Below are 25,402 nucleotides of genomic sequence, written 5' to 3' on the forward strand. Positions count from 1 at the left end.
TTACTACATTTTAATACCTATGTACAACTTACTGATTGTTATTTACATATATTGTATGATTGGGTTATATGTGCTATGTTTATTCAAAAAACTTATGAAAAGTGAAAGTACTCAGTAAAAATATATATAACGAATAAAAATATTTTTCTGTTCACGGTACTCCCTATAATCTATTTTCGTAGGAAAGCTGATGGCTCGTTACAAAGGAGACATCGTTTTATAATGGCCTACCTTAAGACTTGCGTGACTTGCCATTTGCCAGGCTCTGCTTTTGCTGTACAGCATTTCATTGAGTCTTTAGCTGCTGGTTGTTGACTACTTGAGCTTTGAGTAAAATTTTATAAAAATGTCATAGAAAAATCTCACTGAAAATGGATCAACCGGGTCCATCAACTTCAAATCAAGATCCGCGTTTTGATTTCATAGGCTCGTATGTTGTAAAGTCACTTAAATTGAAACCAGAAAAATGGATGCGAGTATTGAGTATAGAGGAACACAGGTCGACGCTGAAAGAGTTCTTGGATAAGCCTTATCCCATTCTTCTGGTTATAGTTTTAACTCATTCAGCTCAACTTGTTCCATTAATATCATTTCCTTGTTATCTGAAAAACAAAGCCGTTTATTTTGTCAAAAAGCGACCCGATGTCGTGCCTAAGGAACGTTGTGCTGAAATGGTGATATTTGGTACGTATTCAATTTATGATTTAGTTACCCTTTAAAACAATTATAGTATTAGCCAGTTATTTACCAGTTATTTTTGAAAATTGTTATGTAGGTGATCTGGCTCCAAGATTGATCGACGAATTGGCTGCTTTAGTCGATGAAGTGTTCGTTCCTCTTCTGTCCAATCCTCTGAACCATGAAGGGTGGCCCCTTGTTGTTTCTCAAGACATTCTTAAGCAAATACATAACCTTAAAAGCACAGTTTATGAGGTAACTTTTCATGTATTTTTTATTAATAATTGAATAGAAAAAAATAATAAAGAAAATGTCATACATATTTATTTTAATTATTTTAAAGTTATTTTAAGAAAATTACTGATTGATCTAATGTGAGGTTGTTTTGGTGTACGTTGCTTATACTCGTAGGTCAAAGGAAAGGTAAATGGACAGACAGTTTTACCAATGCCTGTAGGAGTTGAATTAGTTTACGAGGCAGAGAAAGGCTTATTACGGGGTGAAGAAGTAGACCTTTACCTAAAAAGTGCAATAGAAGGAGTGGTTATCAAATGGGCTCAACAGATCAACGACGTAATGATGGAGGATTCGTCTCAAGCTTTTGAGAATGGACAAAACCCACTGCCTAGTGTTGGTTAGACAAATTAAAATTAAATTACACTATCTTATAAAAATCTTATGTAAAATTTATAATTTTTGGGCAAAAATATCTTATTAGCATATCATATTATCATTACAGAAGTTATTTCAAAAATGAAAACTTTGCACAAGTAGTCCTTTAAAATATGTGGTTTCGATTTAGCAATCATTTAAGGATAAAAAATCATAATTATTTTATACATCATATTAACGATTATTGTATTTTATTGAGGCAAAGAAAATCAGGGTAATGAAATCGTGTCTTCCTTTAGCGGAGCAAAAATGAGAAATCTTATATATAAGATAAATCTTAGGTCTATACTTTTTATCTGATTAAATAATTAGACTTCTAAAGCATTCACTTTTTCAGAATTAGCTTTTTGGAGGTCACGCTTAAGCAATTTAAATTACATCTACGATCAACTCCGCACTGACAGAGTGCGATGTATGGCTGTTATTCTAGAAAAGACAACTTCCGCTTATTACCCGTGCTTCAGTCGACTATTTAAGAATATTGTGTCAGGTACTTTACGATACAGGTTTTTTTCGTTATTATTCCAGTAAATTGATTTGTTAGCTTAACTTACTTGATGTTATTATTATTACTTTGAAAATCTTTATTAAGTAATCAGCATACATTCTTATTTAATTATCTCTACTATTCCAGTCATGCATTATTGTTTTTAAATAAATATACTAAAACTTTAGGCATTAATAATAATCGTATTTTGTAGCTTTAGCCGAAGCACGTGAAATTGATTTATACTTGCATACATTAGAGAAGCATTTTCAAGCATTAGAAGATACCGATTTTACAGAATGCCAGCCATTATTTCGTCCACTCTTTCATGTCATTTGCATGGTGTGGAGAGACTCCAAGTATTATTGTAGTTCTTCAAAGCTAATGGTTTTGATAAAACAAATTAGTAATTTACTTATCTATCAGGTACAGTTTATATATAGATCAATATTTTTAGTTTGATCATAAAGTCAAAGAAAAAGTTTCTATGTTTTATTTGACTTTTAATTAAGAGTTTAATTGTTTCTAGTACACTTACACTTTATAATGAAACAATTTTCAGGCAAAGAAGTGTTTAGATCCGAGCACATTATTTCACAGCGACATTGACGAAGCGAGGCAACGCATTCAAATTACAATTGACATAATCAAAAATTTTCGGAGTACGTTTGAATTCTTTAAGGAGAGATTGCCCACTTATTTTGTCGATAGAGCTGTCATACCATGGACGTTCCATCCTAACGTGGTGTTTGAGAGGATGAATAAGTTTCTGGAGAGACTGAATACGATTCAATGGTTTTTTAAAACGGTGCTCGAGTTCCAAAAATTGGAAAAAATTGAAATTGGTGGAATGAAAGGTCGAGTACTCGGAGGTCAGATAAGAGATATTTCTGCGGAGTTTGATGGCTTTTTCCATAGTTTCGCTTCAAAGTCGTATGACGTTCTGGATCCTGATGATGAAACGTTCAATGATGATTTTAAAGCCTTCCAAGAAAACATTATCGATTTAGATTTAAAGTTATCGACAGTCTTAGTCGAATCGTTCGATAATTGTTCCACTTTAGAGGGTATATTTAAGGTCCGCTTCCCTTTTTTATCTTTGAATATAGAAATAATTTACTTTATTTTCCATTCATAGTATATTTTCAAATTTGCAATATTTCAGTTGATCGACATAGTAGGTTCAGTGTTAGATCGACCACTTATCCAAAAAGAATTCACAGCAAAATACGTTGAAATAATTGTGATGCTCGAGGAAGAAATAATTATGTGCGAAGTAAGCATTTTAAACAAAGTTTAAATATTGGACTTTACCATTTTTGATTTTTGTTTATTTAAAATACATATACATATATCTTTATTTTGCCTTAATTCTGTTTCTTTTTAGGAGCTTTTTGCGGAACAATGCCATCGTCAGCAAAAATATGGTCACATGGAAATAGACGCGTTCTTTCCACCGATTGCAGGAGGACTTCTTTATATGACCACACTTGCTGCTAGAATCACTAAACCAGTTTCCAATTTCAGAAATCTCCAGCACCCGTAAGTTTATTATCGAGCTAAAAAAAGGTTTTAGGTGGTTCTTTTTTTATTTTTCTCTTTATTTCAATGACAGTATATTATATTGAAATATTTCCTTAATGTTCGATTAAAGATTTCGCTTTCAGATAGATAGTCGAGATGATTTTTTCAGGCGGCAGGTATGTCTTCCTGTAATCAAGCTTGTAGTAAGCTTTCGCAATTTGCCGCACCCGTTTCTTAGCTGGGTGGGGCAAATTGCGAAAGCCTATTATTTGCTTGTTTATCTTCAGAAGCTATGGTATATACAAGTGAAATAAATACTATTTCTGTACATATAGCTTAGAAAGTAGTGTAGGCATATAGCTATATAGTTCGATCAAATGTTGTTGATGAGATTTAATAACCATATTTTTTATATATTAAATCTTATTAACAACATTTAACTACCATGATATTAGTAAAAGAGACACGCTATTATTATTATTCAATTTTAAAATGTTAACAATTTTGTCAGAATAAAAAATTGCGAAGAAGCGACTAAACTTTTTATACGATATGAAAAGTTAATGGATAATATTAATGAATTTAAGAGGAAATATTTCAATGACTGGGCGGTGACAGTTCCAAAAACCATTGAAAGCAAGTCAAATAACACCATTCTGGCCCGCCAAGGATCTGACTTAATATTAAACTTTAGTCCGACGGTAAGAGGATCAAAACTCTTATACAAACCAAGTAATTTAAAATTTAGGAGTTAAAGACTCCTACTTTCTTACTATTATAAATTGTTTTAATTTTCATTCAGCTTCTCGAATTGATGAAAGAGATTCATCACCTTCGAAATAATCCAGATTTTCAAAAAGATTTACCACCTGAGAGCTTGGAACTGTTTAAGAAGCAAGAGGTGTATAGGCAGTATCGAATCAATCTTAATAATACGATAGATTGGTATAATACGATACGAAAAAATAGTCAAAAAGTAGAATTTGATTTAGTTGAAGACGAAATAAAAGCGATCGATCAAAGAATTGATATGGGACAGAATGAGTTAAACTGGAATTCTAAAGGTCTTCCATCAACTTTCTCGTATATTAGGTACAAATAAAAGACACAATTATATAAACGTTAATTTAATATTTTTTAGATCTATGGAATTATCTAGAAGAACTGAATACTTTAGTCGGTAGTTTATTTAAGCGGATGTCAAAAATACAAGATAATTTAAAAGAAATGAAAACCATTATGAAAACTTGGGCATCGCAACCATTATTTGAAAGAAAAGAGGGCAAAAAGGTACGTTATATTACACAAGGTAGCGGTAGTAATAATGCATATATCTTTACTTTATTTTCAAATAGTTGAATTAAATAAAAATTATACAATATTTGTGTAATTATAATTCTGTAATAGTTTAATTGTTTGAGCACAGGATACACTATTAAATCTAGATGATTGGCAAGAACGAACAACTAAGCGTTACAACGAAATCACAGAAACAGCTGATCGTATTAATGTACTTCTGAAAGAAAACATGGAATTATTTAATATGCAAGATAACCAAGACAGTGAGATTTGGCTTTCTTATATCTCTTTCATAGATGGCTTGATTGAAGAAACTTTGTTTAAATCGATAGCATGCAGGTAGGAAATCGGAATATTATTTTAATTTAATAAATGTGTACCAAGTGCTTTGAGACAAAAAAGAACAGTTAAATAAATATATTGTCCGATGAAATTACCACTACAGAAATAAGACAATCAGACATATCATAAATTCGGCTATTAATTCGTTTAGCCTTTTCTAATTAGTAAAGGCTATGTAAATTAACGTTGAATAGTCTTTCATTAATGTTGAATAGTCCGTCATTTAATTCTCTTTTTCATATTTCAGTTTGGGCTACATATCTGAACACATGAATCCTAAAAATAAATTAGCTCCTCTATTCGAAGCACAGTTGGAACTACTTGAACCGGATATGGTTTTTTGCCCAAGCTTAGATCCAAACGAAGAGAAAGGTTTCTCAGCCATGATAAGTAAATTGATTGAAGACATCCTCAGGATGTCGACATTCATTACAAGGATTGATCCCAAGAAAAGTGATTCATATGAAGCACAAATTATAAGTCAGTGCGACATAAATGAAATGAAGGAAGAAATATTGAATGGGATCGAAAGAGTAATTGCTAAAAATATTTATGCAGTAAAAATATATAAATTTCAACGCGAATAACAAATCCCAATGATGTTTAAATTACAGGTGGTAGAAGAAGCTAATGATTTTTGCAAGACATTCGAAAACTATTCGTATTTGTGGCTAGAAGAGAGAGATGCTGTCATGGAAATATTTCTAACATATGGAAGAATACTCACTCCAGATGAGATTGATAAGATCGGTTCTGAAGATAAGGAAGTAGTGCAACCTGTACCATGTCCCCCAAAAATGGAAGCTTTCAGGGAACAAATCGATCAATATGAAAACTTGTTTATGGATATAGAAGATATGGATTCTTACAAAGTCTTTAATTCATGGTTTCAGGTAACACTTTTTACACTCTAAAAAGTATTTAATGAAACAGGTTATTACATGACATTTTAATTTTGTGGAGTTAATTAAAATTCCAGGTTGATATAAGACCATTTAGACAAGCTCTGTTAAACACAGTCCGTAAATGGGGAAACATGTACAAAGAACACTTAGTAGAAAATGTTACATCTAGTCTTAGCGATTTGGGAAACTTTATTCGAAAAGCTGACGAAGGTAAACCTTCAATTACACAATTATTATAGCTGTAATAACTTTGCGTACGTAAATTTGTTTAAAATAGATTTATATGACACATTCATGGTAAAGATTTCATAATTTGCAGGTCTTTTACAACCAGTTCCTGAAGGAGATTATGAAGCATTAGTTTCTGTAATGGCTTATTTGATGCACGTCAAAGATCGTGCTTTAACAACTGACGATATGTTTCAACCGTTGACAGAAACTATTGAACTACTGAAATTTTACGATATGGATATACCAGAAGAAGTCAACGTGCTATTACAAGTATCTTTTATTGCTTCTTATGTTTACCTTGCATTTGTTTATTTTGAAGAAAATACAAATAAAATAATTAAATAGTAATAATTTTAGATAAAATATCTAACAATATAATAATACTTTAAGGAATTACCAGAACAATGGCAAGCAACTAAAAAGCTTGCTATAACTGTAAAGCAACAAGTAGCTCCGCTACAAGCAGCAGAAGTGGCAGGAATAAGAAAAAAAATTAGTACATTCGACTCTCACGTCACTTATTATAGAGAAGTTTTTAAGAAATACGAGGTACGCTATTACAAATTTAAGTATATATTTTTTTGTTTAAACTATCTTAATTTATTTTATGATTCCTTGGACAGTTTTTCAAATATGAATGCGACGATCCATACGCGGTTATGTCACGGGTTGATAAGGAAATGCTACATTTAGAAGATGAAATGAAGGGTATACAAGAATCAGGTTCACTTTTCGAAGTGAACATTCCAGAATTTAAACTACTTAAGCAGTGTAGAAAGGAGTTACGAATGCTAAAGGTAATAATTACATTTTACCTCATATTTGATTTTATTCTATTTTGGATAATAAAATGAACACGGATAAAGATTCTGAATTTGAAAATTTATCTTTAGCAATTATGGGATTACGTTTACATAGTAAGAACTAGTATAGAAGATTGGAAAACTACACCGTGGCGTAAAATTGACGTTGAAAATATGGATATCGAATGCAAAAAATTCGCCAAAGAGATTCGATTACTAGATAAAGAGATGAGAAGGTAAACTTCTTTGAGCTTCTACTGTTTTTAGAAATCCAATGACATGGTACAAAAGAAAGTAATATTTCAGTTGGGACACATATATCAACTTGGAAGCAACAGTTAAAAATATGTTAACTTCACTAAGAGCGGTAGCTGAATTACAAAATCCTGCTATCAGAGAAAGACATTGGGATCAACTAATGAGGACCACTAAGGTAAAATTGGAGAGAAGTAACAAGTAACAAATTGGATCTTGTAAATATATCCTCCTATTCCTGTTATAAACGTGAAAACTTAAATCTGTACAAAAAGCGTTTATACTGCATATATATACATTTGCACAAATTTTATTGATTGGAATGATCTTGTTATTGGCTAAAACTTCTCTAATGCATTTCTGCATGGTTGCATCGTGTGTCGGTGTTGTGATTTGGTATAATTTGCTCTTTTCAAATGCCTTTTTTAATCTGAAATGCATTATATTTTCAAAATTGTAAATATTGTAATATATTAAAAGGGTTTGTTTTTTTTTGGGGCCATTTGGTTTCAAATTGTAAATACGTTTGTGATTCACAGAGCTTAGCTGCATTGCCACCTGAACTCACTGTAAGTATAATAAACAAGAAAGTTATATATAATAAATAGCGTCAACAACCATCTTGGTTTATAGCCTATAATTGATTTAGTTAATGATATAAATGTGTTAACATTATTAAACGATATTAGTTATTTATTTTTCCAAATAATACATGCTTTATTTATTTAAAAAAAATAAATTGTTCGTTACAGTGGAATGTAATTTATGTAGATTTTCAAATAACACCATCCAGCGTTTTTCACTATGCATGTCATATTTTCCTTATGTGATTGGCAGCACTTGCTAATTTTGTTTCACTGTATTAACGTTAAATTTACACACCCCGATAGAACGATTAAATTAGTTATATAATATAGGTGAGAATTGTCATGGACGCAAATACAACGTTAGCGGATTTGTTAGCTTTAAATCTTCACGAATTTGAGGAAGAAGTTAAAAATATTGTCGATAAAGCGGTTAAAGAAATGTCAATGGAGAAAATATTAAAAGATTTGCATACCACTTGGAGTGGGATGGAATTCGAGCAAGAGATACATACGAGAACTGGTTGTGTATTATTGAGAGCTAGCGAAGAACTTATAGAAACCTTAGAAGAAAATCAGGTAAGTAATTATTTACACAGTAATTATAGTATTGAATGTATGAAAGAAAACTTAAAATAAGTTATTTTTAGGTGCAATTACAAAATTTGATAACATCTAAATTTATCGCTCATTTCCTAGAAGAGGTATCTGGTTGGCAGCAAAAGTTGTCAATTGCAGATCAAGTTATAACAGTTTGGTTTGAAGTACAAAGAACATGGACGCACCTAGAGAGCATATTTATGAGTTCAGAGGATATTAGAAAACAACTTCCAGAAGATTCAGCTAGATTTGATAGAATAGATGCGGAATTTAAAGTAATTATTACATGCAAATAGTATCACATTTTATAATATATTAGCATTATTTTGGCTATATCATGAATAATTTATGCTTTGTAGGTTTTGTCGAAAGATATGGCGAAAACACCAAATGTTGTAAGAGGAACAAATAAAGAAGGATTAGTAGCAATTTTAGATAGCTTACAAAAAGATCTTGTTATATGTGAAAAAGCGTTAGCTGAATATTTAGAAACAAAAAGATTAGCATTTCCTAGATTTTATTTTGTGTCGTCTGCCGATTTATTAGATATTTTATCGAATGGAAATCAAGCTGATCTAGTAATAAGGTAGTCATTTTCTAGTTATACTTATTAAAAGTTTTGTGAAATTTGTATTTGCATTATATTTTTTATTTTCCAGACATCTGACAAAATTATTTGATTCCATTGCCAAACTACAGTTTATAGAAAGTAATGTACCTGGTGAAAAAACAGCTTCAGGAATGATAGCTAAGGATGGCGAAATCGTACTTTTCCACGGTCAATGCGATTGTACGGGTGCAGTAAGTAATGCAAAGTATCTTAGTAACGCAAGTTATCTTGTTTAGTTTTAATATTATCCTAACATAAATTATGTCGGAACATCAGGTAGAAATATGGCTTAACAGATTACAAGATATCATGCGATCTTCTATTCGTCATTACTTCGGAGAAGGAATCGTGTCATATGAAGAGAAGTCTAGAGAACAGTGGCTTTTTGATTACATGGCACAAGTGTCTTTATGCTGCTCTCAAATTTGGTGGACATCTGAAGTAAACATAGCATTCGGAAGATTAGAAGAAGGATATGACAATGCTTTAAAGGATTATTATAAAAAGCAATTATCCCAATTGAGTACATTGATCAGTCTGTTAATTGGAGAGTTAAGCAAACAAGATCGTCAAAAAATCATGACAATTTGTACGATAGATGTGCATTCTAGAGATGTCGTCAGCAAATTAATTCAAGGGAAAGTCGAAGCAGGATCAGCATTTCAGTGGCAGTCTCAACTCAGACACAGGTTTTCAAAACCCATGTATCATCTGCACATTTTAGTAAAGGTTATAATTCATTTTCACCATCATTCACGTTTTTTCATTCGCAATATCTGCCTTCAATGCCATATCATTTGTTTTGTAGAAAACAAACTATTATAAATATGCTAGCTGAATACTGAACATTATAATTATGTATATTAAAATATTGTTTTATTTTTAGATGGGATGAAAAAGAATACCATTGTTTCGCTAATATATGTGATGCCCAGTTTAAATACAGCTATGAATATTTAGGAAATACTCCTAGATTGGTAATTACTCCATTAACTGATAGATGTTACATAACTTTGACTCAGGTACGTTATATAAAAATATACGAGTAGTGGAAGTTAAAAGTGGCAGTGCCGTTGAAATTATTTTTTACTTAAATTTTATAGTCTTTACATTTGATAATGGGTGGAGGTCCAGCTGGTCCAGCCGGAACGGGTAAGACAGAAACTACCAAGGATCTTGGAAGAGCTCTAGGGATAATGGTTTACGTATTTAACTGTTCCGAGCAAATGGATTATCAGGTAATTTTGTTTTTCTAACGCAACATAAATAATTTTGCTGTCTTCCTTAAAAGAATGTTGTTTGTTTGCTTTACAGTCTTGCGGTAATATTTACAAAGGATTAGCACAAACTGGTGCTTGGGGATGTTTTGATGAATTCAACAGAATTTCCGTTGAAGTTCTGTCAGTAGTAGCAGTTCAAGTAAAATCCGTTCAAGATGCGATAAGGTTATATAATATATATTGTTATTGATTACGACATGTACCTATATTATACTACTTAAATTAAAATTTTGATTATGTTTTAGAGACAAAAAAGATAAATTTAACTTTATGGGAGAAACAATAGTTTTAGTTCCTTCTGTAGGAATATTTATTACAATGAATCCTGGGTACGCTGGACGAACGGAGTTGCCAGAGAATTTGAAAGCTCTCTTTAGACCATGTGCAATGGTTGTACCAGATTTTGAATTAATTTGCGAAATAATGTTAGTGGCTGAAGGATTTCAAGATGCAAAAATTTTGGCCAGAAAGTTTATAACTTTATATACATTATGTAAAGAGCTATTATCGAAACAAGATCATTATGATTGGGGATTGAGAGCAATTAAATCTGTATTAGTTGTTGCTGGCTCTCTAAAGGTATTTTTATGAAATTTACTCTATAATTTGTGAACAAAAAATATATAAGTGTTGATAATATTTTCTTGTATTTTCAAAAAGTATTTTCAAATACAAGTAATATACCTACTTGTATCATGATATATTGATTACTAATCATAAATTCATTGTTACTACTTCATTAAATGAATTATTCGTTAGAGAGGCGACCCTGGAAGACCTGAGGAGGAAGTACTGATGAGAACATTACGTGATTTTAATATTCCAAAGATAGTAACAGACGATATGCCTGTATTTATGGGATTGATAGGTGATTTATTTCCTGCTCTTGAAGTACCAAGGAAACGTGATTTGGAATTCGAAAGGACAGTCAAACAGGCCGCAATGGATTTACTCTTACAACCAGAAGATAATTTTATCCTTAAAGTGGTTCAATTAGAAGAATTACTCGAAGTGCGCCACTCAGTATTCATTGTTGGTAATGCTGGCACTGGTAAAACTCAAGTGTGGAAAACACTATTTAAAACGTACCAAAATCTGAAAAAGAAACCTATATATAATGATTTGAATCCAAAAGCAGTTACTAACGATGAATTATTTGGTATAATCAATCCGGCAACCAGAGAATGGAAGGATGGACTATTTTCAGTTATAATGAGAGATCAAGCTAATATCGTCGGTGAGAATCCGAAGTGGATACTCCTAGATGGAGATATAGATCCAATGTGGATAGAATCGTTAAATACAGTTATGGATGACAATAAAATATTAACTTTGGCTAGCAATGAACGAATAGCGCTCACTCCAAGTATGAGATTAATGTTTGAAATTTCTAATTTGCGTACAGCCACTCCTGCTACTGTATCAAGAGCTGGTATTTTGTATATCAATCCTCAAGATTTAGGTTGGAATCCGTAAGTGACAAATAAGAGCTATAAGAGTTAATGTGATTGGACAAAAGAAGTGAATGAGTATAAAACATTTATTTTCTTTTTCCAGTTATGTTACAAGTTGGGTGGAAACTAGAAAAATACCTGCTGAAAAATCAAATCTGGTCATTCTTTTTGACAAATACATTCCACCTTGCTTAGAGAACATTAGAAACAGGTTTAAAAAAATAACGCCCATTGCTGATATGGCGCATATACAAATGCTTTGCCATTTGTTGAGTTGTTTATTAGTTCAAGAGAATACACCGCCAGATTGTCCAAAAGAATGGCATGATATATATTTCGTGTTTGCTTGTGTCTGGGCCTTCGGATCTGCTATGTTTCAAGATACGAATATTGATTACAGAATAGGTAATCTACATAATATTAAGAAATGTGAAACGCGATATAAATAAAAAGAAAATATATTTATGTTGATACATTTATATAATTTTACAGAATTTTCGAAGTGGTGGATCAATGAGTTTAAGAATGTAAAATTTCCACCCGGAGGAACAGTTTTCGATTATTATATTGATCCAGAAACGAAGCAGTTTACGCCTTGGACTGAAAAGATAATGAAGTTTGAATTAGACTCAGATATACCATTGCAGGTAACATTATTCTTAAGACGTTTTATATTTCTTTATACTGATTTTATAAATTAAAAAATTGTAGTAATACATAACAACACTTTCTAGGCTGTACTTGTTCCAACAGCAGAAACAATAAGAGTGAGATATTTTCTTGATCTGTTAATGAAAAATAAACACCCGGTAATGCTCGTTGGAAGCGCTGGATGTGGGAAAACAGTACTCGTAAATGAAAAACTTCAGAGGTAAGCGTTATTACTATTTTGTGTGTTAAAAATACTAACTTATTAATACAAATTGCACCCTAATTTTCTTACATTTACAGCCTGTCGGAAAACTATGCCATTCAATCTATCCCTTTTAATTTCTACACTACGTCGGAAATGTTACAGAAGATATTAGAGAAACCCTTAGAGAAAAAAGCAGGACGCAATTACGGCCCTCCGGGAAATAAAACCTTGATATATTTTATAGACGATATGAACATGCCCGAAGTAGATCCTTATGGGACAGTTCAACCTCATACAATAATTCGACAGCACCTAGACTACAACCACTGGTACGATCGTACCAAATTAACGTTGAAAGACATTCATAATACTCAATATATATCTTGCATGAATCCGACGTCTGGCAGTTTTACAATAAACCCAAGATTGCAAAGACATTTTTGCGTTTTCGCGATAAGTTTCCCCAATGCGGAGGCCTTGAACAATATCTATCATTCGATTCTAAGCCAACATTTGATGAACCCAGAGTTAAGAATAAGTGCTCAAATGGCTAAGATTTCCAGTAAGTTTTACCATTTATGTCATTGAAATTAGATAATATTTAATACAACACAAAATTCAACTTTATTGCTATAAGTTTATTGCGGTATAAGTAATATGACATAATTATATAAATTCAAAAGATTGGTCAATACTTCTTACTTACATTATTTTAAATAACATAAATTACATTTCACAGAGAACGTGGTGGCAGCGACTATTGCTTTGCATAATAAAGTATCACAAGTGTTCTTGCCAACGGCTATTAAGTTCCACTATATCTTCAATTTGAGAGATTTGTCCAACGTATTTCAGGTAAAGAAATGTGTTGTGCTTTAGAGGAAAACGTTTTAACAAGTTAGTTAATTTTATAGTAATACTTTTTTGCGTTTCGTATAGGGATTCCTTTTCAGCACAAATGAATGCTTGGTATATCCATCTGACCTACTTCGTCTTTGGCTGCACGAAACGCATAGAGTGTATGGAGATAAATTAACCGAAGATAAAGATATCGATGCCTTCCTCAAAATGCAAGTTGATCTCTGTAAAAAGAATTTCGAGGTAACCAATAAGTTTAATGGTCCTTAAATTTAAAAAGAACAGTATTGATTAGTCCCTATATTCAAAAGCTAAAAAAAACTTAGTTTTCATAAGATCGAGAAATGTATATTTTTATGGATATACATATTAATAAGTCTTTTGTTTCATAGGATATAGATGAAGGCGCAGTGTTTGAGCGTCCAAATATATTTTGTCATTTCGCGGGAGGTATAGGTGAACCGAAATATATGCCAGTTGCCTCATGGGAACAGTTAAACAAGCTTCTCATTGAAGCTCTTTCCAGCTACAACGACCTTATTGCAGCGATGAACCTCGTATTATTCGAGGACGCTATGATGCATATTTGCAGGTACCTATTTATAAGTAATATCGTTTTATTAGTTTAAGACCAATCTACCGTGCACATAACTGAAATAATACATACTGTTTCCAGAATAAGTCGAATTCTCGAAAGTCCAAGAGGTAGTGCTCTTCTTGTTGGTGTCGGTGGTTCTGGCAAGCAATCTTTATCGCGCTTAGCGGCATTTATATCGAGTCTGGAAGTATTCCAGATTCAACTAAAGAAAGGTTACGGAGTTTCTGATTTAAAGGTAATGTTATACATACTTATTACAAATATATTAAGACTTAAAAAATTATTAAAAAAATAACTTTTAAATTTGCAGCATGAGCTCTCCGGCTTATACATCAAAACTGGTTTAAAGAATGTTGGAATAATGTTTCTCATGACAGATGCTCAAGTCGCCAATGAACAGTTTCTTGTATTGATTAATGATTTACTAGCTTCTGGTGAAGTCGGCGATCTTTTCTCCGACGACGATATTGAAAATATAATCGGTGGTGTTAGAAATGAGGTACTTTGATAAAAATCTCTATAATTCTCAATGTTGTTATTATTTATTAATTAGTTAAGAAATGCTTTAATTTCAATTCTAGGTAAAAGGCGCAGGATTACAGGACACTCGAGAGATTTGTTGGAAATTCTTCATTGATCGAGTTCGTAAGCAATTAAAAGTGGTTCTTTGTTTCTCTCCTGTCGGCTCGACGTTACGAGTCAGATCCAGGAAGTTTCCAGCTCTAATCAATTGTACGTCTATTAATTGGTTCCACGAATGGCCTCAAGAAGCTTTAGTTTCAGTATCAATGAAGTTTTTGGAGGAATTACACGTACTTCCGGTATTTGATGTTTATTCTTATGTAGGCTTTTTATTAAGCATACATTAACTTTCATCTTTCTTTTTAAAAGTAGTTTCCATGAACCGCTAAATAAACAGATTATACTTTTTGTTGCTTTCTATAACTTATTGCTGATATTAGTTATTGATCATCTTATTGTAGGTCTTCTGCTATATTTTACTGTTTATCTCTTTTAGATTAATTTGCGAGATTCAATCTCGAGGTTCATGGCTTATGTACATACTTCTGTAAACACAATTTCAAAGGCTTATCTAAGTAATGAAAGGCGTTATAATTATACAACTCCCAAAAGTTATCTAGAGCAAATTAGCTTATACGCCAAACTTGTTAATCAAAAAACTGATGAACTTCGTGCTAAAATATCAAGGTATCACAATATAGGTTCTTGTTTCTGGGTAAATATTTAAAAGCAAACACAATATTTTTAATTTAAATAATGTTGTAGATTGGAAAACGGATTAGAAAAACTTCGTAGTACAGCATCTCAAGTGGACGCTTTGAAAGCTAAATTAGCTCTACAAGAAATAGAGTTACAGCAAAAGAACGAAGCCGCCGATAAACTGATAGAAATGGTAGGCGTTGAAACAGCTAAAGTACAAAGCGAGAAAGCTCTAGGTATGATAACCAAAAACAATTAGTTTAAATTGATTAATACTTAACAAAAAAACAAATATTAATAAAATGATTATTTAAATTTTCAGCCGATGAAGAAGAAGAGAAAGTAGCTGTGATTGCTGAAGAAGTATCTAAAAAGCAAAAAGATTGTGAAGAAGATCTTATAAAGGCGGAACCAGCTTTGGTAGCTGCTCAAGAAGCCCTAAACACTCTTAATAAAGCTAACCTGACTGAACTTAAGTCTTTTGGTTCACCTCCCGGAGCTGTTACGAATGTTACAGCGGCGGTAATGGTTTTATTGGCACCCGGTGGTAAGATACCGAAGGACAGAAGTTGGAAATCTGCTAAGGTATTATATTTTTAATTGTCATGTTTACTTACGTTCAGTGAATTTAGTCAATTTTTTTATTAAACACTAATGTTTTTTAGATGATGATGGCAAAAGTCGATGTTTTCCTGGAGGCTCTTATAAATTATGATAAAGAAAATATTCATCCAGACGTCATTAAGGCTATACAGCCATACCTCAAGGATTCCGAATTCGAGCCAGGTACCAATTATATGAAAAGACAATTTAGTGTAGATTTATTAATATTTCAAAATTATGTTTTATATTTATATATAAAAGAACACACGTTTTGTTGTGAGTTGTATGTATTTTTACGGAAGTTATTCGATTGTATTTTGTTGTTACTTGTTCAGAATTTATAAGATCGAAATCCGCTGCCGCTGCTGGTCTATGTGCTTGGGTCATAAATATAATTAAGTTTTATGAAGTATTTTGCGATGTCGAACCGAAGAGAAAAGCATTAGCCGCAGCCAATGCGGAATTGGCAGCTGCTACGGAAAAATTAAAATCGATCAAGTCTAAAGTGGCGGTAAGCAATCAATATTTTTTAATATATCATATATTTTTTTTACAAAGAGTAAGGTTTCGTTAAGATTGCAATATTGTTAAATAGTCTTTGGAAGAGAAATTAGCAACGTTAACTGCTGACTTCGAGAAAGCAACAGCGGAGAAATTAAAATGTCAACAAGAAGCGGACGCGACAAATAGAACGATTCAGTTGGCAAATCGTTTGGTCAACGGACTCGCTAGCGAAAACGTTAGATGGGCAGAAGCTGTGTCTATGTATGTATTTGAGTTTCATTTTTCTTTTGTAGCACATACATTTATATTTTATATGTAACAGAGAATATTACTACCAAAGAATATTTCACTGAACAATATAATTTAACGTAAAAAAAGGCATAATTCATAAAAATGGTAAAATAATGTGTATAGTAAAGCTTATGAGTGCCAATAATTTGATTTATTATAAAGTCAGCGTTATGGCTTTGAGTAACTATAAAATTATATATATAGTATTATATTCTGTATTATTTAGATTTATGCAGCAAAGCACGACTTTACCAGGCGACGTGCTTCTAGTTTGTGCCTTTATATCGTACGTTGGTTGTTTTACTAAATTGTACCGATTAGATTTATTGCATAAGAACTGGCTAGTGTTCTTAAAAACCTTGGAGGTAAGTCCATAATTTATTTGTCAATACAATTGATTTTATAATTAGAAGATTATAGTAATGACGTATACTATTTTGTAGCCGCCAATTCCAATAACGGAGGGACTAGACCCGCTAACAATGTTAACAGATGATACTAATATAGCGATATGGCATAACGAAGGTTTACCCTCCGACCGTATGAGCACCGAAAACGCTACTATACTTTCTAACTCTGATCGATGGCCTTTGATGATTGATCCACAGGTATTGAAATATTTATTGATGACTTCCTAGTAATTTTAGATATTATTATATAGAGTAATTTCTCGCCCATTTCTAATTATAAGTATTATGATACATATTAACTTAAAACTTGATGCCTCTGGTTCTTTGGAGTAATTATATAAGCAGCCCTTTGTTGAACCAGAACACATGAATGTTAACAATTCATTAAATAAAAACTAATGAAATTAAAAATATTTTGAAATTGTGTTGTTCATTTATGAAATTATTTGTGATGAAGGCTATAACCTAACAAGAATGAATAACAGTATGATAACTTATTTTCAGCTTCAAGGAGTCAAGTGGATAAAACAAAAGTACGGTGATATACTGAAGGTAATCCGTCTTGGACAAAAGGGTTACCTTGATACTATAGAAAAAGCCATTATTAAGGGTGAGACGATACTTTTGGAAAATATAGGTGAAACTGTTGATCCAGTCTTAGACCCGTTGTTGGGTCGAAATTTAATAAAAAAAGGAAGGTATGTATTCGCAAAGATTATAATTTTATTTAAAGTAAAACCAAACATTTATTATAAATATTTCTCGATATTTTTTTCAGGGCTATTAAGATTGGCGATAAAGAAGTCGAATATAGCCCTAACTTTAAGTTAATATTGCATACAAAGCTAGCAAATCCCCATTACAAGCCTGAAATGCAAGCCCAGACAACATTAGTCAATTTCACTGTTACTCGGGACGGTCTCGAAGATCAACTGTTAGCAGAGGTAGTGAAAGCGGAGAGACCAGATTTAGAAGAGCTTAAAGCTGATTTAACGAAACAACAAAATGAATTCAAAATACAGCTGAAGAAACTTGAAGACGATTTACTGTCCCGTCTATCGTCAGCAGGCGCAAATATTTTAGGCGATACGGCGTTGATAGAAAACTTGGAAACCACTAAGAAGACAGCAGCTGATATTGAAAAAAAGGTGAAATCCTAAAGCAAATGATTGTTGATAATGTAATTTTAATATAAAATGTGATGTTTAATGTGATGACAATTAACTCTATATGTAATAGGTGTCTGAAGCTAAAGTGACATCGCACCAAATAGATCAAGCCCGTGAATTCTATCGACCTGCTGCGGCCCGAGCTTCGCTTCTCTATTTTATATTAAACGACTTAAATACTATTAACCCTATCTATCAATTTTCTCTCAAGGTATTTTTTTAATGAATCATTTTATTTTTTGTGTGTAGTAATGTGTTCATCAAAATTAAAGTGTTTTACCAGGCGTTTAGCGTCGTGTTTCAAAAAGCAATATCTAAAGCTGATCCAGCCGAGGAAGTCAGCCAAAGAATTAAAAATTTAATAGACTGCATCACGTATTCAGTATTTCAGTACACATCGAGGGGTCTCTTTGAATGTGACAAGTTAATATTCGCATCACAGATGACTTTTCAGGTAAAGCAACTGACGCTAATTTGAGTAAAATTCACTTAAATAAAAAAATCTTTTTCTTTATTTAATGGTTTCAATAATTATTTTAGATTCTCCTAATGAGTGAAGAAGTATCACCAGCTGAATTAGATTTTTTCCTTCGTTTTCCAATTAAACCTCATGTAACGAGTCCAGTGGATTTTTTATCAAATCAAAGCTGGGGTGGGATATGTTCCTTAGCCGGTAAAGATGAATTTAGAAATCTCGACAGAGATATAGAAACTTCGCCGAAAAGATGGAAGAAAATTGTAGAAATGGAATGTCCAGAGCGTGAAAAGTTTCCACAGGTAAACTTGTTAAAGATAAATAAGTCCTAAATTAATGTTATGTCATATGTTGTCTCTCTCGTACAACACTTTAACTTTGCAATTATATAAGAATTCGAAAAACGTTAAAGTCCATTTTAAGGTGATATGCTATTTTAATGCATGTACTTATTATAAAATTGTTATAATAGATATTTACTATCACAAGTTTTTGACAATTTGCGAACGTGGTCTGCATTGAAATTCAAGTTTGTTCTTACTCAACACTGGAGTCAATATACATCTGTATTATTGACTTTCGTGTTAAGGATTAATGACTTTTGGAGCTTGGCAACGTCCCTAATGTAAAATTTGACTTAACAATTCTTTTATTTATTTCTAATTAGTTAGAACAGAGCAAAATTATTTTGACCACAAATTTCATTCCAATTTTAATTACAAATTTTAACGTGAAATACAATAACGAAACAAAACTTTGCAGCAAAAAAAATAACCACTGTATTGTTAAAAAGTACTTCACATTTAAATCTCAATTTGTTAAAACTTATTTATTATCTCCTAAGGAATGGAAAAATAAAACAGCACTTCAAAGATTATGCATGCTTCGTGCATTACGACCTGATAGAATGACGTACGCTGTTGCGTAAGTATTGTTATTTTGATAGCGTAGTTTTAAAATGTTAATCACTGCTAATTGCAGTATAAAGTTTATTGTTGCAATAATAAATAATAATAGATTTTAGAAAGTTATGCAATCAATTTAGAATGTTTAATTTTGACGGTAATAAGTTGTTCATTTTTTTGGTGATAAAGCATTTCTCATCTAAAAATATCTTTAAATGAAATTTTGATTATGTTATTTATAGAACTTATATTGAGGAAAAGATGGGTGCAAGATATGTAGAGAATAGAACAGTGGAATTTAGCAAGTCATTTGAGGAAACCAGCCCAACGACGCCTATCTTTTTTATACTGTCACCTGGAGTTAACCCGCTTAAGGATGTGGAAGCTTTGGGAAAAGCCTTGGGTTTTACAGCCGATGCTGGGAATTTTCACAACGTATCATTGGGTCAAGGGCAGGAGATAGTAGCTGAGCAAGCAATGGACGAATCACTAAAGAAAGGGCACTGGGTTGTTTTGCAGGTATTATACCTTGTCCGAACTCATCAATAAATCTAACTTATAGTAAATTCGATTCTGTAAATTGAAATTTAAGCCCATAATTCTCCAAAAATATTGGTACTTTTAGAATATTCATTTGGTAAAGAAATGGTTGCCTAGTCTTGAGAAGAAGATGGAGAGTTTCGCAGGCAGGTGTCACGACGACTTCAGGTTGTTTATGTCAGCGGAGCCCGCCGCCACACCCACCGCGCATATCATACCTCAGGGAATATTAGAGTCCAGTATCAAGATAACCAATGAGCCGCCTACTGGAATGCAGGTTTGTTCAGTGAAGTTATTTTGTTTATGAAGATGTTCATCGCAAGATATCACATTAAAAGAAAGTAGTGATTTCGAATAATGTATCTTAGGAATATAAAATAATAAATAAAATATTGCTTTGGTCTTTATTGACTTTTCAGTTTTGGTTACATTTAAATAGATGGTGTTATAGTTGTGTTTAGTAGGATCGAGCCAGTTTATTATAGCAATTAAACGTCTGCATATTTATTATAGGCAAATTTACACAAGGCACTTGATAATTTTAATCAAGAAACGTTGGAAATGTGTGGCAAAGAGGCAGAATTTAAAGCGATACTCTTTGCTCTGTGTTACTTTCACGCGGTTGTTGCAGAAAGAAGAAAATTTGGACCTCAAGGATGGAATAAAATTTATCCCTTTAACGTTGGTAAGAATAATAAGACTCGAATTAATTGAGTTCCAAATAGTCTTCTAGTCCAGCATTTAATATAATATTCTTTGATAATTCCAGGTGACCTAACAATAAGTGTTTTCGTTTTGTATAATTATTTGGAAGCAAACTCCAAAGTCCCTTGGGAAGACTTGAGGTATTTGTTTGGGGAAATTATGTATGGTGGTCATATTACAGACGACTGGGATAGGCGACTTTGTAATGCATATCTCGAAGAGTTGATGCAACCCGACTTGGTAAGCATTTATTTTAGCAATTATTTTAAATACAAAAAATAGATACCGTTTTTTAGGAATTAAAATAAAAAAATATTATCAGGTCGATGGTGAATTGCAACTAGCGCCAGGTTTTCCTGCACCACCAAATACTGACTATGTGGGGTACCATCAATACATAGAAGATGCAATGCCTCAGGAGTCCCCATATTTATATGGCCTCCATCCCAACGCTGAAATTGGATTTTTGACGACAACTTCAGAAAATTTGTTCAGAACTATTTTTGAGATGCAACCAAGAGACGCTCAAGCTTCCGGAGCAACAACAGTGACTAGAGAAGACAAGGTATTATATATCTATAGCATAGAGTAAATTTCGTGCATCAAATGATATTTAAAAAAAAGAAAACCTTGGATAAAGACAGATTCGTGAAAAACAATTATTACAAAATTTATTTCAAATTTCAAATGATAAATTTAATTTGTTATTGAAGCAAAGTTATATCGGTTCTGTGCAAACTATTGTGGCTTCTGTTTAAGAGCACTACATTCTATTTATTGTATTATAGATTTTGTAGTAAAAAAGAGTGTTCGCAGTTTGGCATTTGTTTTGTATTTGTCGTCAGTTAGCACTAGACTTATAAAAGGTCATACGAGATGTAATGTTGTGGATAGAAGTTAGTTTAAATTACTCTTAAATTTCTTTTAAAATTTTGGCTTAGGTAAAACAAATGCTAGATGAAGTAATAGAGAAATTACCAGAAGAGTTCAACATGGTGGAGATAATGGGGAAAGTGGAGGAGCGAACGCCTTACGTCATAGTAGCGTTCCAGGAATGTGAGCGCATGAACTATCTAACGGGGGAAATGAAGCGGTCTCTGAGAGAATTAGATCTAGGTCTTAAGGTACTCAAAAAGCATTGTTTTTAGAATTTGGAAAGCATCGATCAATGAAAAAATTGTTTTGAAATATAGGTTAAGGTGAAAAATATGTATATTGTGAGTCTTATTTCGCGTTTTTTATAGGGTGAACTAACAATTACTTCAGATATGGAAGAATTGGAAAATGCTCTGTTCTTGGATCAGGTGAATTTTATTCTATGTTAATAAGTAGAGAGCGATTTTTAAGAATTAGAAACATTTTATGCTTAATTTTTGTTTTTTTTTTTGTAATACATGGTCTAAATATTCGGATTATAATTCTCACTACATAAGGTTTAGTAACGTTAATTGAGAGTATGTGTTCCTGCTCGTAGTTGATTGGTAGGTTTTGTAGATTTATGCGGCGTGCGTTTGCTTCTGTATAATGTTTTTGTTATGCCTTTAAAGAAGTTTCGTCTTTGACTACAGTTACTTTCATAACAGACCTTAACTATGGGTTCAGCTACATGTAAATTATTTTCAGGTACCTGCGATATGGAGCAACAGGGCTTACCCGTCACTGCTGGGACTCTCAGCTTGGTTTGTAGATTTGCTTCTCCGTCTGCGTGAGTTGGAGACTTGGGCCACTGATTTTGTTGTAAGTTATAGAACATTTATTATTTAGCTTAAATATAAGTAGGTTCCGAATTTCCAAATTAAGAAATATAGCGTATACGTCACTTTTGGTAAACATATGTAATAAAATGAATGTAGGGTTGTCTATAAATTTAGGAATCAATTCTATTCTACTTAGTGTAGTTGGTAAAATTTAATTCTATCTCCTTTTATAAAATCCATATTTGCATATATCATCATCTATTCAGTTACCGACATCAGTGTGGCTGGGTGGATTCTTCAACCCACAAAGCCTATTGACTGCAATCATGCAGAGCACCGCGCGTCGCTACGAGTTGCCGCTGGACAAGATGTGCCTGCAATGCGACGTTACCAAAAAAATGAAAGAAGATTTCACGTAAATAATATATTGCTATGATAAATAATATATTACATGTGGTAAATAATTGAAAAGTCCACGAATTTTTCATAATAATTGAAGCTTTTAGCATTTTTGATAAATATAATGCATTACTGATGAAATCAGAGAAAAGACTCACTACTAGACTAGTTGACATTGCAAGACCTATTAAGTATTCCTTATTCCGTCATTACCTTAAAATACTTTGGAATTAAGATTTTATATCCCTTGGGGCTGTATTAACAATAATATCAATCAATCTTGAAACTGATGTACACTAATACTAAGTATTACCTGCTCGCAGCAAAAATAACTGAAGTTGGATGGTACTGATCCAGACATGCTTGTATTTTATATATATTATTTTCTGTAATAGGTAGGCACTGCGTACTGGGTAATGGGCTACCTGTTCTAGTCATAGACATTGGTGCTGTCAGAAATGCTTACCATTCCTTATATCGCCAATGCCTCGTGCCTGTTACACTGGCTTAGTCACCCTTAAAACGGGAACACAGCGATAGTAAATGTTGCTATTTAGCGGCAGAATACCTGATGATGGGGTGTTACTTAACCATACAGAAGAAAAGTTATTGCATGAAGCCATACCGCCAACTGGTATAATTTGATAGTGACTTATTTTCTCACATATAAAAAAATTTAAGTGGGTTCAAAATGACAATCACGGAAAATATTAATGAATCTAGTAAACCTTTTATTTCTTGGTTTGATTACTTACCAAAGAGTAACTACTGAGTTTTTTGCCGGTTCCTCTCGGTAGAATCTACTTTCCGAACCGGAGGTAGCTTCACTTAATTGTAAAATGACGATTCAAAAGTGTTTGTAAAAGCCTACTTGAATAACGTTTCTTTTGATTTGATTTGTTGAATTCGTTTTTATCGGCACTCTTAATGAGTGAAAGTAATTTGTAAAACAGCATAGCAGACTCCCGTTCAGCTCCGCGAGACGGCGCATACGTACACGGTCTTCTGATGGAAGGCGCCCGGTGGGACTTGCACGCCGGCATCATCATGGACTCGCGGTTGAAGGATCTCTTCCCGCCTATGCCCGTCATCAATGTCAGGGTAAGGAAAACATTGGAAATATCAACCTTATATCATCATCCTCCTGCCCTTTTCCGAATTTTATTCGGGGTTGGCGCAGCATGTCTTCTCCTTCCATACTTCTATGTCAGACGTCATCTCACAGGTAACATTCTTTCTAACCATATCGTCTTTCACACAGTCCATCCATCGTTATATATTATATTAATTTTATATAAAATATCAACCTTATATATTATATTAATTTTTGATTGACAACAATGGAAAATAATTATAATTTGCCTTAATAACAAATTACACCGTTACTGTGTAAATGACGACCGCGTAGAAAAATGTAGAAAAATGCTAGTAGCAGTACTTCGTTGATTGACGGTTTAATTTCGGATGATCAGTAGACGTTATTATAATTAAATTCTAGTCATTCCACAACTTATAAAACATTTCCACAAAGTCGTTCGTGAATGTGTATTAGTCAAAAATAATGATATTAAACAGGTATTCTCTTCCAGTGAATCCTGAACCGAACCTAACCAGAGTTAGTGTAATAATTCAACAAAATAACGAAAAAAATCCTTGTCTTAGTAATTATTGATTTTAACACCACTGGCTTTAGAATCCTCAAATACGCAAACGTGGTATTGATACTGTAAGAAAACCAGCCATCAATAAAATTATTAAACCATCAAATACAATCGTCTTGCCTTGATTACTGGCTCATTTAGCATTCAAACTAAAATACATTAACATGCAGTTTAGATCGGTGGATGGTGTATACAAAGAAGGGCTTAATGGTGAATATCCAAATTTTAAATTATAACAACTGTATTATATAAAGAATACAATTTTCAGGCTATTACACAAGACAAACAGGACCTGCGCAATATGTACGAGTGTCCCGTGTACAAGACCCGCACGCGGGGCCCTACTTACGTGTGGACCTTCAATTTAAAGACCAAGGACAAACCATCCAAGTGGACCTTAGCTGGGGTCGCTCTGTTGTTGCAGACCTGAATTTTAAACTCTACGTTTTTGTAATATAAAAATATAGATAGAAAAGATAGATATTTTTAAGGACAATATTTCTCACTCCTGCATCATCTGGCTACTACTAGCTTTGTCTTGGATCGTTGCGATGTATTTTATTTGTTATTCTAATAAATTTAATAAATATACTATTGATATTTTACAAATAAACTATATCATTTTGTTTTTCTTTTTTATAAATCTTAATATAATTATTAGAACGATTAAGAAAATATACTTTCTATAACGATTTTCGTTTGTCAAATGATAAACCGGAGCCTTTAAAATAGTTTTGCATTACGAATTCAAAACCGTCTGACTCCATATTTTTTTTTATTTTTAAA

At 32.6% G+C, this 25,402-nt stretch overlaps 1 protein-coding gene across 1 annotated transcript; it reads left to right on the plus strand.

The window, feature by feature from the left end:
* Positions 1-371: 371 nt before the first annotated feature.
* On the plus strand, positions 372-25,119 carry LOC124540966 (dynein beta chain, ciliary). The gene is made up of 66 exons (XM_047118774.1): positions 372-684; positions 776-933; positions 1,090-1,312; positions 1,688-1,840; positions 2,052-2,263; positions 2,400-2,915; positions 3,003-3,113; positions 3,225-3,379; positions 3,873-4,062; positions 4,164-4,425; positions 4,503-4,651; positions 4,788-4,999; positions 5,250-5,535; positions 5,617-5,895; positions 5,982-6,117; positions 6,227-6,408; positions 6,529-6,687; positions 6,762-6,935; positions 7,032-7,177; positions 7,248-7,374; positions 7,736-7,765; positions 8,114-8,359; positions 8,431-8,655; positions 8,740-8,966; positions 9,040-9,181; positions 9,267-9,679; positions 9,877-10,012; positions 10,094-10,228; positions 10,305-10,435; positions 10,516-10,849; positions 11,030-11,742; positions 11,828-12,129; positions 12,217-12,371; positions 12,459-12,595; positions 12,676-13,142; positions 13,320-13,435; positions 13,520-13,681; positions 13,831-14,030; positions 14,115-14,271; positions 14,347-14,535; positions 14,618-14,857; positions 15,055-15,245; positions 15,324-15,493; positions 15,580-15,842; positions 15,923-16,043; positions 16,196-16,371; positions 16,456-16,625; positions 16,882-17,020; positions 17,099-17,263; positions 17,570-17,763; positions 17,844-18,213; positions 18,305-18,445; positions 18,518-18,688; positions 18,775-19,011; positions 19,554-19,633; positions 19,857-20,133; positions 20,240-20,431; positions 20,668-20,839; positions 20,924-21,099; positions 21,182-21,424; positions 21,801-21,983; positions 22,104-22,163; positions 22,483-22,596; positions 22,823-22,971; positions 23,909-24,056; positions 24,885-25,119. The coding sequence occupies exons 1-66, from the start codon at positions 372-374 to the stop codon at positions 25,044-25,046; spliced, it is 13,464 nt and encodes a 4,487-aa protein (XP_046974730.1). The 3' UTR covers positions 25,047-25,119.
* Positions 25,120-25,402: the final 283 nt, after the last annotated feature.

Source organism: Vanessa cardui, chromosome 1 (genome assembly GCF_905220365.1).
Source record: "Vanessa cardui chromosome 1, ilVanCard2.1, whole genome shotgun sequence".
NCBI lineage: Eukaryota > Metazoa > Arthropoda > Insecta > Lepidoptera > Nymphalidae > Vanessa > Vanessa cardui.

Bases quoted from the DNA above. Each gene is read 5' to 3' on its own strand.
- LOC124540966 (XM_047118774.1), top strand. From the start codon at position 372: ATGGATCAACCGGGTCCATCAACTTCAAATCAAGATCCGCGTTTTGAT. The intron at 18,446-18,517 runs GTATTTTTTTAA...GTGTTTTACCAG, and splicing joins TCTATCAATTTTCTCTCAAG to GCGTTTAGCGTCGTGTTTCA. The intron at 21,425-21,800 runs GTATTATATATC...ATTTTGGCTTAG, and splicing joins CAGTGACTAGAGAAGACAAG to GTAAAACAAATGCTAGATGA.